This window comes from Narcine bancroftii, chromosome 3 (genome assembly GCF_036971445.1).
Source record: "Narcine bancroftii isolate sNarBan1 chromosome 3, sNarBan1.hap1, whole genome shotgun sequence".
Lineage (NCBI taxonomy): Eukaryota > Metazoa > Chordata > Chondrichthyes > Torpediniformes > Narcinidae > Narcine > Narcine bancroftii.
Window position 1 is genome coordinate 142,485,407 of NC_091471.1, and position 20,923 is coordinate 142,506,329.

General features: G+C 38.7%; 1 protein-coding gene across 10 annotated transcripts in view; it reads left to right on the top strand.

Moving 5' to 3' along the window:
* inpp4b (inositol polyphosphate-4-phosphatase type II B) overlaps positions 1 to 20,923 on the top strand; it is a 269,882-nt gene that overhangs the window by 182,955 nt on the left and 66,004 nt on the right. For all 10 annotated transcript variants that reach the window (XM_069925291.1, XM_069925288.1, XM_069925292.1 and 7 more), the window contains 2 exons: positions 15,310 to 15,442; positions 20,552 to 20,692. In XM_069925291.1, the coding sequence (XP_069781392.1) occupies positions 15,310 to 15,442; positions 20,552 to 20,692 (274 nt within the window). The remainder of the gene's footprint in view (positions 1 to 15,309; positions 15,443 to 20,551; positions 20,693 to 20,923) is intronic.

Consider the following 20,923-nt stretch of genomic DNA (forward strand, 5'->3'; position numbering starts at 1 on the left):
CATGAATTTGATGATGATTCCAATTTTCAATTACTTTTTGTAACTCTAGTTGAGTTTCTGTAAAATTAGATCCATTATCAGAACATAATTCCTTTACTTGATCACGTCTGGTGATAAAACGTCGAAAAACATTGATAAAAGAGTCTGTATCAAGCAATGACACTACTTCAATATGAATTGTCCTCGTAGTCAAACAAGTAAAAGTAGCTCAGTATCTTTTTTCAACACTTCATCATTTTACTTTCAAAAGACCAAAATAATCAACTCCCATGTATGTAAATGGGGTTCATCAGGTGAAACTCTGACTTGTGGCAAATCCACCATTTGTTGTTGTCCACAATTAACACATTTTGATACAATTATTTTGATCAATGTTGAAGCACCATGTATCTAATATTTCTGGCATAATTCTGTTAACACATGATTGCAACCATCATGACCTGTTTTCTCATATACATGCCAAAAAATCAATTCAGAAATATGTAATTCCGTAGCTAATATAATTGGATGTTTCACTTCTTCTGGCATTATTGCTTTTTCCAATCTTCCTCCTACTCTCAATACATCATTTACAAGAATAGGATTTAGCTTGTAAGTGCTACTTGCTTTTGTAACATTCATATTCTTCAATTTTGATATCTCATTATCAAACACCTTTTTTTGACAAAAATGAATTATCTCCAACTCAGCATTTGCCAACTCGTCAACTGTTGGGTAACAGCTCTGTCGAGACTTCAGATTCTCTTTTTTGATACATTTAAAAGCATAGTTTTTATCCTAGGAATCCTCACTACTGCTTTTAAAACCATGAAGAATGATAGCAAATTGATTGAATGATCAGATCATTCTCATTAGATATTTGAATAGTATTCACATTAGTGTTTGGGATTTCAGGATTCTACATTGGAAACTCTTTTAACTCTTCTGGATTTTGAGGCCAATCTTCTTGAGATTGCTAAAGAAATTGAGGACCGGACACTCAAGTGTTGGCTCTTTTCAGGAAAGATTGAACTTTTGTTCCTCGTGAAGCCATATCAACTGGATTATCTACTATTTTAACATATCTCCATTGATTAGCCTGCAAAACCTTCTCGATCTCATTAATTCTGTTAGTCATAAAGGTGCAAATCCCCATGGTTTTGTTATTAATGTATTTAAGGACTGATGTACTATCAGTCCAAAACATAGAATCTGCTAAATCCATCTGTAATTCTAAACACAGTGTCCATTTTGCTAGCCATAGTAATTCCTTTTGAGTATGGTAACTGGCTTTAATGGAGCCAATCTGGCTTTTCCCATTACATATCCACAATGTACAGGTATACAATCCTTTATCTGGACATCTAAAATCTGGAAAACTCCAAAATCCGGCAGGTGGGGAGAGAGACAGCTGGATGAGTCAGGCGGGTGAGAAGGAGAGACCGCAGCGCAAGTCAGATGGGTGAGAGGCCAGCAGCGCGAGACAGGCGGGTGAGGTGGGGGAGACCGGCAGCATGAGTTGGGCGGGCGAGGTGGGGTAGACCGGCAGTGCAAGTCAGAAGGGCGAGGGGGAGAGACCGGCAGCACGACTGGAAGGGGGTGGGGGTGGATACGGCAGCACGATTCAAGTGGGTTTAAATCTGGATTTTCAAGGGTTCCAAATAAAGGATTGTGTACCTGTACTTGCTCCTGGTTATTTCGCAGTACTAAATACTGACAGTACCAAAACCACCTTCGCTTGATCAGGGAAATAGTGTAACTGAGCAAATGTGGCAATTCCAAAGTCTGTTGGTTTAAAAAAATCTGTTGACTTCAAAATTTACTAACATTTTAAGACTCTCAATCCAATTCAGCCAATCTTATGCAATGGAATCTGGTGTTGTTTCATCCCATCCAAACTTTCTTCTGCACAATTCTTGCAGAATTTTCTTAGCTATTAATACTACTGCTGCCAATATTCCCAAAGGATTGTATATTGAGCTTACAATTAAAAGAACAGGCCATTCTTTCAAAACAATTTTGAATTTGAAAACATCAGATTGAACACACCATTGCACTCCCAGAATTCTTTTCACAGGTAGAATGTTACAATCCAAATCAAGATGTTTTATCTCCTTTGCTGTTTCTGCCTCAGGAATATTAGCCAACACATCTTGATTGTTGCTAATCCATTTCGTAAGGAAGAAACCTTCTTTATTACAGATCTCTTTTTCTTCATGATAAAGATCTATTGTTTCTTTTTCTGAAACCACTGAAGTAAGACGATCATCAACATAGAAATTATTTCTGATGATGCATATAACTTGAGAACTAAATTGCACTTCATTATCTTCAGTACATTTCCTGAGAGCAAAATTTGCACAACTTGGTGATGAAGTTGCTCCAATAAATGAACTGTCATTCTGCATTCAATTTTATCTTTACTGTAATCGCCATTAGGCCACCATAACAATTATTAAAAAATCACGATCTTCTGATGGTACTTTCATTTGATGAAACGTCACTTCAATATTTGCAGCAATTACAATAGGCTCTTTACAAAATCTTATCAGAACTTCCATTAAAGTATTGGTTAAGTCTGGACCTTGTAAAAGTGAGAATTCAATGAAACTCCTTGAAATCATGCTCCACAATCAAACACTACACATAGTTTCTTCTTTTGTGGATGTATAACTCCTTGATGAGGTAAATACCATTTTCTACCATCTTTACGTTCCAATGTATCTTCTGATACTTTTTCCACATAACCTTTGGTTTTCATATCTAACATAATACTGGTATATTCCAAATGAAAGGAAGTATTTGTCGAATTTTCTCTTCAAATTCAGCATATGCTGTACTGCAATTATTTTATTGTCTGGGACACAAATTTCTCTTTCCTTCAAAAGTAATGCTATACAGTAATGACCATCAACGTGTTTCACTGAATTTGAAATTAAATCCAGAAACGGCTTGTTCTCCTTCGACAGTTCTTGAATATCTGTGAGACAGTCAGGAAAATCAATTTTAAATGGTTGTTCCCACAGATCATTAAATTTGACATCTGAAATTCTGTTGACATTTATATTCGACAATTCTTGATCATTATTCAGTTTTCCTCCTAATGGTCCATTAATTGTCCATCCAAGCAATGTTCTCACAGCATAAGATCTGTCATTTTGACATTACTTTTAGAGGTTCAAGAGCTTTTGGTACATTTAATCCAATTAACATTTCAAGTGTAGCATCAATCTTAGGTAAGCCAACATCTTTTAGATGATCCCACCATTTGATATCATCCAGAGATGGAATATTCTCTTTATTCACAGGCATAGTCTTCTAAGTATATACACTTGGAAGGTCATAAAATTCATTGCTATTCAATCCAGCAATCTATAAATCTGAAACTATATTAGTTTCAATATTCCTTTCATCATTCATTATTTTCAACAAGATTTGTGATCTTTTACCATGAATATTAAGTTTATTCATTAATTCAACAGTACAAAATGATGGGGTACTTCCTGGATCAAAAAATGCGTAGATCTTCAGTATGAAGCTCCCCTTTTTAGATTTAACCTATACAGAAATTATTGAGAGAGCTTTGTCATTGGCCCCAGTAAGACTGTTTGTCTGAACTGAAGCTGAAGCATCCTCCCTGACGATGTTTTTAGTCTTGGATTCAGATTGTTTGACTTCCTTCTCAACTTTACTTCATTCAGTATGCAGTAATTTAAGATGTTTTAAACTACATATATCACAACTGAGTCTCTTATTGCAAGTTTTGCTGATGTGTCCTTTACACAAGCAACCAAAATATACTCCATTCTTCTTTAAAAAGGTTAATTTCTCGTCATATGACTTTTTCTCCAATCATGAACATTTTTCTAAAGCATGCTTATCTTTGCAATGCAAACTACTTTCCTGAACAGTCTGATCATCCTTTTCCTTTGTTTATTTGTTCTTTCTTGTATCTGACAAAACAGTAACAAAGGTACTTCCCTTTGGTTTCTGTTGCAACGATGATTTAGACTTCTTTGCATCTTTAGAAACTATTGAAGTATCCTTAATATTTCCAAATGCTGGTATGGTGTAAACATGCACATGCCATTCCAAAAATTGTACAAGATCCTCAAAAGTGGTGTCCCTTCCCGAAAGCATCTTAAGCTCTGCAACTTTGTTTCTCCATAAATCCTTCATCTTATAAGGTAATTTATTGACAATGATCAACAAATTAGCAAGCAAATTCAGCTCTTGCAAATGTGCACGATTTCCCATTGCATTACAACATCCTCTCGTAAAGTGTGCATATGTTTGTAAAGCCTTTGCATCCTCTGATTTTATTACTGACCAAGAAAGAATCTAGTCTATGTGGGCCCTTGCGATTTTATGTTCATTGTGATAATGATGATGCAATAATTCTTTTTCACTTTTAAAACCTTGTTCTGGACTCATATATTGGCAGCTTTTGCCTAATTCCTTCATCTGTTCTCCAGTATACTGGTCCAGGTAATACAGACAATCTTTAGCGTTTTTAGTATTACTTTCAATGTGACGTTTAAAGGATTTCATGAACGTCAGATATTGTAATGGATCTCCATTAAAAACTGGAATTTCTTTCTTAGGTCAACCATATGAACCTTGTTGCTGTGCTAACATAGCAGAAATTTCATTTTGTTTTGCTATGAGTGATAATATTTTGTATTGTCCTCCATGGCTTGTGCCTGGTTATCTTGTTGTGAATGGAACATATGGATCTTGAACTGATGCCATAGGTATAAAACCTTGAGTTGTAAGTGATGGTATTGATGGGGATCCTTGGTATGTAAGTGATGGCATTGGTGGAGATCTTTGACTTATTGCTGGTACTTCAGCAACATGAAGAGACATCACTGGTTGAGCATGATCAACTCGCATGGTTGAACCTTTTTGAAATACTCTCAGGAAGATTCATAAATTGTGAGCTCTGAAGAGATTGAATGTTGCTAGCTCTTTCCATAGGATTGGTCATTTGAGCACGAGCATCAACACCCATGGCTCCTTGCTTGAGTATACTCATTTATTGTGGCTGTGTTATCCATTGATCTGCTGGAATGTTAGGAGCTAGCCCTTTGGATATTTCACTTTGAGTGACAAATCTTGTAGAAGCCTGAGCTAATGCTTTGACTTTGGCCATATTCATAGCATATTGTTCCTCAAGCTCTTGTCTTTTCTTCTCTCTCTTCAATAATCTATTTTGTTCTCTTGCTGAATCTTCATTTCAGTTTCCAAATTTTCTAGAGCATGTCTTTGTTCAAACCACTCACATTGTGCACAGACAGTAGCTAAGTCTGCTTGCACCTTAGCATGCATAGCTGATGTGGTTGAAGCACGCAAAGCTTTATTTGCTCTAGATGCCTTTTAAGACTTTGAAGGTCTTCCTGCGCTCATAACCTTGGACATACATTAGGATTCCCATCTGAACTTTCAGATACAGCAGATTGAGTCTCTATCTTCTGCATTTCACTTGGTGCAGCACCAGTGGGGCTTTGCAACGCCTTTTCATTTGTTCCAGTCCCACTAACCTTTAAGTTAGCTAATGAGTCCCCAGTGCCTCATTGTGTCCTCTTCTTGCTTGGTAGTTGAAGCCACTTCTTCTATGGTGGCTGGCTCCAATCTCCTGCCAAGCATTGTTGGTTTGCCTTGCTGGCTCAACTCACAACCAAACAGTTCTTGAGAGGAGCTGTTTGCTCGAGGTCTTTAGCCCGATGAGACATCTTCTTATCCATCTTGGGTTCTTCACACTGCAGCCTCACTTCTCCTGGCTTATCCTAGTTCCTGGGAACTGTAAACAAATTTATATCTTGCATGATCCCTTAGAGGATTGCTCTGAATTGTCTTGGATCTGTGGTACTTTATACAAGCTGGCTATATCTCTGATTGTTTATAACTTTTCAGAACACATTCCTCTGGGCTTTCTGGCAGATTCTGCAAACCAGATGTTACAGATACCTTGCAGTCCTTGGCTCAATTTTAAACTGCGCAATTCACAGACATGGCTCATAGAGGCTTCTGGAATATTCTATTTTATTGTGAGAATGTCTCTTTTCTTTTAACAAGTTGAGTTCTTTCAGACAAGTTTTATGAGCCTTTCCTCCAAACAAAGTTCACAAATGTAATTTTCTTTGAATCAAGATATTATGACACTTTCCAGGTTCTAATATATCGTAATTTCAAAATGTGTCATCTTCAAGGAAACATATGGACGATATTCTGAATTACTATCTTATTAATTCAATAAACCATACATTGTAGGTGCAGCTTTATGTAGCTTTAATTCATTGATAAAACAGATAAACATTTGCATAACATTTATGATGTTGTCTTCCTTTTTAAAGCAGCATCTTACAGAAGTATGGATGCTTTTCATTAATGGGAGGTCAATGCCCATGATGGATTTAGCAAGGATTGCCAGTTGCTACAGCCTTCTGCATTCCTGACACTAGAATTTCTAAACCAGATTGTGATACAACCAGTCAGTGTACTTCCAGCAGTGTACTTTTTTTTAGAAATTTAATAGAGTATCTGATAGCATGCCAAATCCTCTCAGATTTCTTAGAAAGTAGAGCGATTGTTTATTTTTAGCCGCATTTGATCCTTGTCATGGCATAATTTCATATGTAATGTTCTGTACACAACACTTTCCAGGTTCTAATATATCCTGATTTCAAAAGGTGTCATCTTCAAGGAAATGCAAGGGCGATATTCCAAATTACTATTTTATTAATCCAATAAACCAAACTTTGTAGATGCAGCTTTATGTAGCTTTAATTCATTAATAAAACAGATAAACATTTTGCATAACTTTGCATTAAGATTTTCATAAAGATGAATGAACAAACCATTCAACTATATTTAAAAGTATAATGATATTCAACTTTAAAGGAATATGAAAAAAGATATGACAAAATAAGACAAATTCCAAGAAAATTATCTCGAGCTTGCATCTCCTTTATGGTTCATTGAAGAATGAGATGCAAGCTCTTAGTCTACTTGGATATTACATCATAGTCGCTATAGTAACACTACAAACAATACTTTTCCTTAAAGAGTTAGACACAAAATTAACTAAGAATCAAAAACACAATGTTTTAACTTTTACATGTTTCTCTTAAAATTGTGCAACTTTTTTCTCTTTGCAATCATTAATTGTTAGTTGTTGACCATTCCCAGAAAAACCATTAGATTAAAACTGCCCTGGAATAGAGTCTTAGTTTAGTTATACCTCTAATGGACTTAGTAGCCAGGTACAATGTCACATGATACTGACTCACCGACTATGCAATCCTACTCCAAAAATTAATGATCTCCATTCAGGCCCCACTTTCAATCATTGCCTCTCCTAATTCTTGTTTGAAAACCACCCCTCATTCTCTGTCCTCCATGGTCTGACATACCATAAACCATCAATTTATCACTCATAATCAACTGACCCCTCTCCCACCACCTCTTTTTCCCACCACTGACACCTCAACCCACACATACATTCTCTGGCCAATCCTTTTTGTCCTGTTAGCTTTTTCAACCTATATTTTCTACCTTTAGAAGGATTGAAACAATGCAATTGCACCTCCAACCCCCTCCTTTTATGATAAAATCTTGCCTCTACATGGCCATATCTCTTTAAATTTGAGATATATTTATAGCATATTACTGCTATCCTATCTGAGATGAGCCAAATTTTGAAATACACATTGCCTGTACTTCATTCCAATTTATTTAAATCCTGGTGATACTTAACAGCACTGTAGGAAAGATTTCACGAGATGCACTGGGGCAGTTAGCAAAGACAGCTCATCTTTACTTCTCAAAGGTAATTAAGACTTTACAAACATGTGGGTTTTTCCAACAATACACACTTGAAAAGCAGAAAAAATAAAATTGAACCTGGACTGTTCCACATGACGTGGTGCATTTTTAATTGTTATGAACTGTTTCCTATCTCAAAGTTGAAGTTGGCTAATGATTGAAAGCATAGCCATATTTTGATATTAGTGACATTGTGGTCACCATGAAAATGTTAATTCACCATTAAAGTGTTAATTGGTAGAGTCTAGTATCAGGAAATCAGTGGAATTCCCACTTCAAACACTGAGTGACATTGTGCAGTGAACTGGGATTCTTTGGTAGGGTGTTGTGCTGATGGCTGGCCCCACCTCCTGGCTCCACCTCATCAGCTGACATATAACCCTGGTTTCCTGCCTAAACCCAGAACCCTTCCTAAGACTACTGTGAAACCCTACCCTTAGTTATAATTTAATAAAAGTGTTTGTTCTCCCTCCAGTCGTGAGAGCTTTATTAGCGCTACAATTTTGTCAGCTTATTCCCTAAATGATGGAAGCGCTACTCAAGCCAAGTATACTGCGATTAAACCCTCTATCCTCCGACATGGCAGAGGAGTTCACGTACTGGCTAGTCTGCTTCCAGGCCGACCTGAACGCGCCTTCCACACTGATGAACACAGGAGGTCCGCACTTATTTTGAGGGTAGGAAAGAAAGAGTATGCAGACATCAGGGACTGCACTGCCATCAAGGCATTGAAGGCTTGGTACCTGAAATCACAAAACAAGATCCTAGCGAGGCACCGACTCACTCTATATCGCCAACGGCTAGGAGAGACCATCGATGACTCTGCTGGATCGGTGCAGGTGCAAAGTGCATATGGGCCATGTACGCGAGGAAGAAGACATCCAGGACACTCTAGTTGAGGGGGTCTGCTCGAGGTACATGAGGTAGTGACTGCTCAAGTCGGGAAAGAATGGCCTGGCTAGCCACGTTGAACGGGCCAAAACATTGGAACAGGCTAAGCTTGAGAACAATGACTTCGAAGCCAGCCAGCTTGCTCACCCAAGTGACCCCTTCCAAGGACCGGCTGCTCCCACTACCCCAGCCCTAATGGCTGCCCCTTCCTGTACTTGGGAGCACTTCCATGCTAGTGATTGCTTTTCTGCAGAAAGAGCCAGTATCTCCGATCTCGTTGCCTGACTAAAGACTCTGTGTGTTCCAGCTGTAGCAAGAAAGAACATTGGGCGAGGTGAAGTCTGTGACCTGCACCGCTCCTGGATCCAATTCCAGACCCAAGCCATCTGCCCCGAATTCACCTAAGCCCACGCTGTGCAACATGCCAACAGGGAGTGGGAGTTAAGCAAACGGCATGAAATGGCTCAGTGGGTATCTTGCTGCGACCTAAATTCAAACTCAGTGCCATCATCATCAGAGTAGAAAGGAGGGTGGCCATCTTGCTGCGAAATAAGGTTAGCGCCATCTTACCCACACAGGTCAACCCAGGATGGTGGGGGCCACTCAAGTGAGGAGTATGAAGTGGCAGGGGCCCTAGCCTCGATGGTTCTGATCAGGACAGACCTCACCAGCTCAGCAACTGTGAAGGTAAATGGACATTCCACTAAATGCCTAATCAACACAGGGTCTACTGAAAGCTTCATAGACTGACAGACTGTGCAGGAATACAACATAAATATGTATCCTTCCAATTATCGCATATTCCTTATGTCCCATTCGCATTCTATGCATATTCAAGAACATTGTATAGTACATCTGTCGTTTGAAGGGAGAAATTCTGTCAATTTCGCCTCTATATACTTGATGAATTGTGTGCTCCGATGTTATTGGGTCTGGACTTCCTATGTCACCTTAAAAGTATGACTTTGGAGTATTCTGATCCTTTCCCCCCATAAAGGTATGGAATAGAGGGCCCCTAAAATCAGAACCCACATGCAGCTTCTCCATACTGAATATCGTCGTCGTCCCCCCCCCCATTTCTCTTCCCGAATATGTCCTTGGTCTGCAAACCTATTGCTCCCAAGAACAGGAGGTACACCACAGCAGACTGAGATTTCATAAGGTCTACGACACGACATCTGCTCGATGAAAGTATCATCGAACCTAGCACCAGCCTGTGGAGAGCCCAAGTAGTATTGGTAAAAGGGGAAAAGAAGTCCAGGCTAGTAATTGACTATTGCCAAAATATTAATCGGTACACACTTCTGGACACATACCTCCTCCCTCGAACTTTCGGCATGGTGAATAATATTGCGCAGTATCAGGTCTATTTGACCATCAATCTGAAAGCTGCTTATCGCCAGCTGCCGATCCGTTTCGAGGACCATCCATATACAAAATTTGAGGCTAAGGGTCATCTCTATCAATTCCGGAGAGTCCCTTTCAGTATTACTGATGGGATTTCTATCTTCCAGAGGCAGATGGATAGAATGGTGAATGAGCATGGGTTGAAGGCTACCTTCCCCTACCTCAATAATGTCATCATCTGTGGCCACACCTTGATGCCAACCTCCAGAATTTTCCCCCTGAACCTCACTTATAACTCTGACAAGTGTGTGTTCAGGACTAAACATCTGGCTATCCTTGGCCATGTGGTGGAGAATGACATCATTGGCCCCAATCCAGATAGGATCCACCCCCTGTTAGAGCTCCCCATTCACAGGACCACAAAAGCTTTGAGGAGATGCCTAGAGTTTTTCTCATTTAAGCCCAGTGGATCCATCAATACGCTGATAAGGTTCGCCTTCTCTTAAAAGCCACTAATTTCCCCCTCTTGGCTGAAACACAAACGGCTTTTAACTACCTCTGGAATCACATTGCAAAGGCCATCATGCATGCGGTGGACGAGAATGTACCTTTCCAAGTGGAAAGCGACACTTCAGATGTAGCCCTTGTCACTACCCTCAACCATGCAGGCAGGCCAGTAGCATTTTTTTTCTCAGATATTACAAGGCCATGAGCTCCAGAAACCATCTGTGGAAAAGGAGGCTCAAGCCATTGTAGAAGCCATGAGGCACTGGAGACACTACCTGGATGGTAGGAAATTTACACTGGGAAAGATTTAAAATGACAAGATTGCTAGGTGGAGGATAGAGCTCTCCACCTGCAATTATGGCATTGCCTATCGGCCAGGAGCTCTTAATGACCCTCCAGATGCCTTATCCACAGGAAGCTGTTCCTCTGTACACACCGGCCTTCTGCGGTCTCTGTATAATAAGTTCTGTCACCCGCATGGCACATTTTGTCAAGGCGTGCAATCTTCCCTACTCCATGGAAGATATCAAGGAAATTACTAGGTCTTGCCAGGTCTGCGCAGAGTGCAAGCCGCACATTTACCACCTCACAAAGACACATCTGATTAAGTCATCCAGGCCCTTCAAACAGCTCAGTGTTGATTTTAAGGGTCCTCTCCCCTCCACGAATGGGTACACTTCCTTCGTCTCCATCATTGAAGAGTACTCCTGCTTCCTGTTTGCCATTCCATGTCCAGATACGTCCACTTCATCAGTCATAAAGGCCCTAGATTCCATTTTTGCCCTGTTTGGGTATCCCAGCTATATTCATAGTGACCGGGGCACTTCCTTTATGAGTGATGAACTACATCAGTACCTGCTGGTGAGGGGCATTGCATCCAGCAGGGCTACTAGCTGCAATCCCTGGGGGAATGGGCAAGTTGAAAAGAAGAATGCCATGGTCTGCTGTCAAACTGGCTCTGAAGTCAAAACGCCTTCTGGACTCACACTGGCAGGAATTCCACCCTATGGCAGTCCATTCAAACAGGTCTCTACTATGTACCTCGACCTTCGCTACTCCTCACAAGCTCCTATTCAATTTCAAAAGAAGGTCGGCATTGGGAACTACACTACCAACCTGCCTCACCACTCCTGGTCCAGACCTTCTCAGGAAGCATGTGAGGAGAAGGAAGACCAACCCCTTGTGGAAAGGGTGAAACTCCACATATGCCTATGTGGAGTTCCCGGATGGCAGGGAGGATACGGTCTCCATCAAGAACTTGGCACTCACTGGAACAGAAGGTCCATTGCCTCAGGTTCTCTACAAGCCATGGAACTCATTCTCACCACCCCCAGTCAGGTCCTTGGGGATCCGGTTCAGGAGGAAAGTGCATCCCCCTCCACCTAGCCCATTTCTCCTCCCTCACAAGGGGACCAGGAGACCCAAGGAGTCTAAGCCCCCTCCCCCGGTGCTAAGGTGCTCCACCAGAATCTCCAGACCACTTAAATCTGTAAATTTGTAAATAACTGTATATTTTTCAACCATTTTTTTTCTGAATCCATGTTCTCTGTCTTCATTCACAGACTCTAAATTCTGCAGGAAGGGGTCAATTCAGTGAACTGGGATTCACTGGTTGCATGTCGTACTGATGGCTGGTCCTACCTCCCGGCTCTGCTTCTATCTGCTCACTTATAACCCTGGTTTCCCACCTAAACCCAGAACCCTTCCAAAGACTACTGTGAGACCCTACCCATAGTTATAAGCTAATAAATGCATTTGTTTTCCCTCTAGTTGTGAAAGCTTTTATTCACGCTACAGTCTGATATCATGCTTGAAGCCCATCCACAACTCAGTGAAGAACACTGCTCCATACACATTAATAATACCCTCTTGATTTATAAACATTCACCATGTTTATCATATAATCTCATGAGCTAAGTTTCAAATTCCCAGGCAGATTTTGTATGGGAAACACTTTTTGTGTAGTGATAAATGTTGTAATTCTTGCACCTGTCAACAATCCTACATATTGTATAAAAATAAAGTTTAAAGCTTTCGGGTCATATTTGGCAACATAGTTTATCATTGCGTAAATTAATTTTCCACTTGAAAATTGCATCACCAATTCATAACCAGCTTCCCAACCAATTTTTTTCCCAACATGGCATAGTTTTTTAAGATTTAAATTTTATTCTTTGAAAAAAGTTCCCCCGAACCCTTGAGTCACTGTTAAAGTTATGTAAATCATAAATTCTAAAACTTATCCATAAAATGGAAACACGGCAGCAAAAATTTAGACCACTAATAACAGAAAAAAAAACTGCCATTCATTAATATGCTTCACCACTACATCCACCACTATTTCACAACACCCCCCTCGGAAACCTAGATATTTGCCCCATTTTTGTGTATCGATGTCCAATTTATCAAACCGTTGGTAAGATTTGGATTCAAATGCTGCCACTGTGGCCATTCCTGAGGCCCACTCCTGAAATGATGGGTTCCCCCCCCCCCAAATTCTTCCAACCTCTAAGTATAATTTTGCCATTATACTTGTCTGAAGCAAATTTTGCGAGTATTTATTCCCCAAAAACATAAGTGTGCCTCCCAAGTTAAAAAGTCTGGAGCAAAATGGAATTTAAATACCTGAAACTTCAGCAAAATACTTGTGTATCATAACTGACAAAAGTGCATGTACTAACTCCCCTTTATCTGCCTCACAGCACCAGTATTCATGGGTATTTTTCAACCCTTATCTATACAACCTTGCTGGAGTCCAATGAAAATGGTGCATAATCTGCAACTGAATTAGATGCATTATTTTGATGTTTTTACAAATTTTGTCTCATTCTTCTGTCTCAAAAACAACACTCAAGTCTATTTCCCATCCTCTTTTAAGACCCAACAGAAATTTATCTCTTGAGATTTGTGTACAGGTTGAATAATAAAACATTATGACCTTTAACATATGCAGCCAGTACAGTAGATAGTATCATAGCACTTATGGGGGTTGCTGTGTCGAACCAAAGGTTGCGTGTGGAACATGATGCAGTGAAGCTATCTCCAAAATTGTGACCTAGAGATAACATAGTGCTTTGTGTGCATTAGTTACACTAGGTAACTAGATTAATTAATTAAAAGATTTTTAACTGTCCCCATTATGAAGGTCTCTCAATTGAATTATACCTTTCCATTCCCTCCAGAAAAAGAGACTTGTCAATACGCAACTTTGGATTAATCCAAATTCTTGAGGCTTCATTCAAATACAAATTCAATTTAAATGTTGTAATCTAGCTAACTTATTCTGGAACAAATGCATATCCAATATGATTGAGTAGATCTATGCCTCAGGAAGATAGACAAACATTATAATGAAGGGATAGGAGGAAGAGCATAACACTTAATATGATACCAAGGAGAATCTCTCTCCAGAGGGAGAGACCAATGTGCTAAATGCTTAAGAGTAAAAGCATATTAACAGTACAATAACCTAAGCTCCCCAACCCTCCCCCACATTTCGACTATCAAATTTAATTTATCAAGTTTCAAGCATGCATGTTTGCCATTCCAAATAAAAGCCTTAATTATTTTATCAAATTGCTTAAAATATGTTAATGGGACTTGAATTGGCAACGATTGCAATACTATTCATCTTCAAGGCATTTACTTTTCCTGACATTGACAAATACAATGATGTTCACCTTTGTACATCACATGAAATTTTCTGCAATAATGGATCAATATTTACCTTTGCTAAATCCTCCAATTGAGGGGAAAGATTAATACCTAAATATCATATACCCTTCTTTGGCCAATGAAATTGACCAGGGTTAAAAGCAGATGCAGGGCAGTGTGCAGTTAATGGTAATGCTTCTGATTTTGTTCAATTAACCTTATAACCTGAGAATCTAGAATAAGACATAATATTCAAAAGACATGGCACCAACCGACTAGGCTCCGAGACAAATAATAAAATATCATCTGCATGAAGATGACATTTATGAACCTGTCTTCCCACGGATATCACTACAATGTTCTCATTCTCTTTAATAGCGGCTGCCAGAGAATTCAAATCTAGACAGGACAACATTGGGGAAAGTGGGGAACCCTGTTGAGTACCCCTCCTAAGAGAGAAATAAGGTGAAATGTAACACTGGTTTAAACCACTGCCTCAGGGTTATTATAAAACAATCCATTTTAAAAAGATGTGTCCAAATCCAAAAAAACTGAACATTCCACCTGATCAAATGCTTTTTCAGTATCAAGTGAAATAACTGCTGTAGGTGATTGTTTATCGGCCACAAACCACATAATATTTACAAGGCACCTGATATTATCAGATGAGCTGTGGCCCCTAATATATCACACCTGATAACTATATATCAAGCAAGTTATTATTGTATCTAAACATTTTGTAAGAATCTTTGATAAAATTTTCACATCTATCGGAACTGGAGAAATTGGTTTATAATTCTTAAATTCATCTTTACCCTCTTTCAGAATCAATGTAATTAGGAGGGTAAATTACCCAGTTTTATAGACTCATACATATTCAACATTTGTGGGGCCAGCTCCTCTAACGTAGCAACATTATAATTAATCAAGACTTATGGGCATCTGTTCTCTCAAATTTTCCTTGCATTCTTGAACTATGTAAACTTCCATTGATGTGCCTTAGTTACACTAGGTAAGCATTTGTCAGCCTGCCATCTATCGGCTGTGTGGCTTTGGAAAATGTATCATGCTGAATTTTTAAGGGTATCTGCCTTTTACTTTCAGATGAAGAAATTGGAATGCTCGAGGACATGTCAGTTGCAATCACAGATTTACAGAAAGTGGTATTTAAAGTTTGTGAAGCACATTTGGAAGAGAATGCCAATGCTGAGCTTTCTCCTATTGTGACTGGAATCCGGTAAGGAAAATATTTCAGATTAAAGATAAATTGTTGCAAAATCTTATTACAATGTTGTAGTACATGATTTTACCTATCAATTCATTGCAACATTATATAAAATAACATAATATCAAAGTGCACTGCACTGAAATTTCTGATACAAAAGTCATTGACAACTTGTCCTCTGTGTATCATAGGGAAACACAATATACTGCAGACTCTGTGATTGAGGAACTCAGCAAGTCTGTTCAGCATCTACAGGACACAAAGATATATTGCCAACATTTCAGGCCTGAGCCCTTTTACAAAGAAAATTCAGAACCAGGATACATCATAAAGTCTCAGAATTCAAACAATGGGGAGGAATCCAGACCAACAAAGGGTGTTAATTGGATATGATAAGGGACTAGATAGAATATATCATGTCTGTGTTAAAGAAGACAAGGAATGGAGATATGATGGGGGAAGCTGGTGGAGTGGGGGGGGGGGGTGGTTAACAAAAGACAGAGGTCACTATTAATGACATCCAGTTGGAGGGTGTCCAGTCAGAAGATGAGGTGTGTTCCAGGTTTCCAGGTTCTAGTTTTTCCTAATTTTAAAACATATCTTCAAGGAAACATGAGGACAATATTCTGAATTAATATTTTATTAATCCATTAAACCAAAATTTGTAAATGCAGATTTATGTAGCTTTAATTCATTGATAAAACAGATAAATATTTTGCATAACTTTCCATTAAGATTTTCATAACAATGAATAAACAAAGCATATACTGTATTTAAAAATTTAACATCACAAAAGGAATAAGACAAAATAAGAAGAAATAAGATGAATTCAAAGAAAATTATCTCGAGCTCTCGTCTCCTTCATAGCTCATTGAAAAATGAGATGCAAGCTCTTAGTCTGCATGGATATTATGACATATTATGTCATAGTTACTATGGTAACATGACAAACAATACTTTTCTTAAAGATATAGGCACAAAATTAACTAAGAATCAAAAACACAAGGTTTTGACCTTCACATTCCAGCCCCTAATTATTATAATGGATATTAATAACTAAAATATAGTAATTACTATTACAGATACACAAGTAAATCTGGTAAGTATAAAATTAGCAATCAAAACTTTCTGCTTCTTGTAAAAGACAGACTTTAGTAATGGGTCAATTTAAGTAATCATTCTTGGTTTTAATCTGCATTTGCCAAACTAAACCTTTCTGGTCCAGAACTGTATCCACGATCTTCCCCAGCAACCAAGAATTTCTTGATGTAGAATCGTCCATGATAATTACAATGTCTCCACATTTTCTTTCTGAAATTGACCTGGAGGCATTAAATGTTTCGATGTAAGAAGTAAGAGATGATTTAGTGTAAGTCCCTTGATGTCATTTGAATCAACAGAAATTTTTGTTATTGGACAACTATTTAAAATAGGTTCGATTTTGCACAAAACTGTCTGAAGATTGTCATCGTTGAGTATTTGACTATTCAAAATAGAATTGAGAATTTTCTTGATTGATCTAATTACTCTTTCCCACACACCTCCATGATGCGATCCAGTGGATGGGTTAAATATCCAACTAATTTTGTTCTGAAGTAATGCATCATAAATTTGATGTTGGTTCCAATTTTGAATCGCTTTTCATAACTCTGGTTGAGCTCCTGTAAAATTAGATCCATTATCAGAATGTAATTCCTTTACTTGACCATGTCTGGTGATAAAACATCGAAGAACATGATAAAAGAGTCTGTATCAAGCGATGACACTACTTCAAAATAAATTGTTCTTGTAGTCAAACAAGTAAAAACAGCTCTGTATCATTTTTCAACACTTCTTCCTCATTTTACTTTCAAAGGACCAAAATGATCAACTCCCATGTATGTAAATAGGGTTCATCAGGTGAAACTCTGTCTTGTGGCAAATCAGCCATTTGTTATTGTCCAGGTTTAGCATTTGCATGTCGAGAATTTACACATTTTGATATAATTCTTTTTTTCAATGTTGAAGCACCATGTATCCAATATTTCTGGTGTAATTCTGTTAACACATGATTACAACCATCATGACCTGTTTTCTCATGTACATGTCAAAAAATCAAATCAGAAATATGAAATCCTTAGCTGATATAATTGGATGTTTCACTTCTTCTGGCATTATTGCTTTTTCCAATCTTCCTCCTACTCTCAATACATCATTTACAAGAATGGGATTTAGCTTGTAAGCACTACTTGCTTTTGTAACATTCATATTCTTCTTCAATTTTGATATCTCATTATCAAATACCTTTTTCTGACAAAAATGAATTATCTCCAACTCAGCATTTGCCAACTCATCAACTGTTGGGTAACAGCTCTTTCGAGACTTCAGATTCTCTTTTTTGATATGATTTAAAAGCATAGTTTTTAACCTAAGAATCTACACTTCTTTTCTGAAACAAAACCATGAAGAATGGTAGCAAATTAATTGAATTATCAGATCATTCTCATTAGATATTTGAATAGTATTCACATTAGTGTTTTGGATTTCTGGATCCTACATTGAAAACTCTTTTCTCTTCTGGATTTTGAGGCCAATCTTCTTGAGATTGCTAAAGAAATTGAGGATCGGACACCCAAGTGTTGGCTCTTTTCAGAAATGATTGAACTTTTGTTCCTCGTGAAGCGATATCAGCTGGATTATCCACAGTTTTAACATATCTCCATTGATTAGCATGCAAAACCTTCTCAATAGACAATAGGTATTGGAGTAGGCCAATTGGTCCTTTGAACCAACACTGCCATTTATTGGATCATGGCTGATGTTTCCCTTTCAATAACCAATCCCAGCCTTATCCCCATAACCCTTAACTCCCCTGCCCACAAGAGCCTTATCCAACTCTCTCTTAAATCTATCCAATGAATCCGCCTCCACTACTCTCTGTGGAAATGCATTCCACAGACCCACAACTCTCTGGGTAAAAAAAAATTCTCCTAATTTCTGTCTTAAATTCTGTCCTTCCCTGTATTCTTAAACTATGCCTTCTAGTCCTAGTCTCACCCATCATTGGGAACATGTGTTCTGATTTCACCCTGTCAAGCCCTTTGATAATCCTAAATATCTCAATCATATCTCCCCTCATCCTTCTAAACTCCATATAATCCGCATATAATCCAAGTCTTTCTAACCTATCCGTGTATGACAATCCTGCCATCCTGGGAACTAACCTTGTAAACCTGCGCTGCACTCCCTCTATAGCAAGTATGTCCTTTCTTAAATATGGGGACCAGAATTGGACACAATACTCCAGGTGAGGTCTCACCAGGGCCCTGTACAACTGCAGGAGGCATTCTCTACTCCTGTACTCCAATCTCCTCTTTATGAAACCCAACATACCGTTCGCCTTCTTCACCACTTGCTGAACCTGCATGCTAGTTTTCAATGACTGGTGAACAAGTGCGCCCAGATCCCTTTGCATTACCCCACTCCCTAGCTTAACACCATTTAAATAATATTCTGCTCTCTTGAAGCTGCCTCCAAAATGGACAACCTCGCATTTACTCACATTAAACTTCATCTACCATCTTTCTGCTCACTTCCCTAAACTATCCGTTCCCTTGCAATTTCCTGACATCCTCCTCGATCTTTACACTACCACCCAGTTTAGTGTCATTTGCGAATTTGCACATGTAGTTATTTATCCCCTCATCCAAATCATTTACATAAATGATAAACAACTGAAGGCCCAACACTGACCCCTGCAGGACCCCACTCATCACATGCTGCCATCCAGAAAATAACCCGTTTATCCCAACACTTTGTTTCCTATTTCTCAACCAATTATCTATCCATGACAGCACCCTACCCCTGATATCATGCTCCTTGATTTTGCAAACTAGCCTCCTGTGTGGAACTTTATCGAAAGCTTTCTGAAAGTCCAAGTACACCACATCAACTGTCTCTCCCAAGTCCACCCTCCTTGTTACATCCTCAAAAAATTCCAGGAGATTAGTCAAGCAAGATTTTCCTTTAAGGAACCCATGCTGACTAGCACAGATACTATTATTCCTTCCTAAGTGTTCTGCTATTTCTCCTTTAATGATGGATTCCAATATCTTCACCACCAACATCAGGCTGACCGGTCTATAATTTCCCGTATTCTCTCTCCCTCCATTCTTAAAAAGTGGAACAACATTAGCCACTTTCCAGTCTGCAGGCACTTCCCTGGAATCTAAAGAACTTTGGAAACTGTTAACTAATGCTTCCACAATTTCCAGAGCAACCTCTCTAAGCATGCTGGGATGCAGCCCATCAGGCCCAGGGGACTTATCAGACCTCAGTACTAACAATTTGCTCACAACCACCTGCTTCTGGATCTGAATATCCATCAAATTCTCTGTTTCCTTCAGTAATTTCACCAAGTCCCTAGATACTGCTTGACCCCTACCCCTATTCTGATCATAACCTATATCCCCCTTGGTGAAAACAGTTGCAAAGTAATTGTTAAATTTCTCAGCCATCTCCATGTCCCCATTGATAATTTCACCTTTCTCCGTTTTCAAGGGCCCAATTTTGGCCCTAACCAATTTCTTCCTTCTTACATATCTGAAGAAGCGTTTGCTATCCCATTTTATATTACTTGCCATTTTGCCCTCTTACTTCATTTTCCCCTCCTGAATGACTTTCTTAGTTTTGTCTCTGTTGGTTTTTAAAGGCCTCCCAATCCTCTAACTTCCCACTCTGCTTTGCCATCTTATACTTATTTCTTTTGGACCTGATACTGCACTTGATTTTGTTTGTCAGCCACGACTGCCATTTGCCCTTCAAAACTTAAGGGGGTTGTAGGTTAATTGGGGTAATTGGGCAGCAGAGTTGTGGGCCAGAAGGCCTGTTGCCATGCTGTATGTCAAAATTTAAACTTCAAGAAGGAATGCTTGGTGGCATATAGATCAAATAAACTTTACAAGAGTTGATAAAGTGTCTGTTGGAACAAATTTGGTCTTTACTTTTCGTGTTGATCCTTTGGGAGTTGGAAAGAGTAGGGATATATCTTTGCTTTTCTACCTCCAAGAAACCAGTTCTTCAGTCTTTCCCTCATCATCCAACTGGCAGTTGCTTTACTTTCCTCTTCTGGATTTATTGCAGAGACTTTTACATGGTGGAGGTGCAACTTCCCAGCAAATTATTTGAGGTTTTGCCACAGGAGATCAAAGATGGAAAGTTGTTACGTGTACATCCAGTGTTTTTTAACATTGGAATAAATGAGCAACAAACTCTGGCTGAAAGGTATGACTTTGTTTATTAAGAAGTGTTTTTTTCATTTCTTTTGATTGAAGGATGGTGTCAATCAGAATAGCACAATATATTCTATTTATTGTGAATCTTGATTAAGAAATTCTTGCACATTCCAATAACAGTCCACAAATATCTGATCTATTAAACAGTAGTTACTGCCATAATCTAGCATTGCTGGGGAAAAATATCTCCCATACTTTGGCAGGCTGTACTACTATCTTT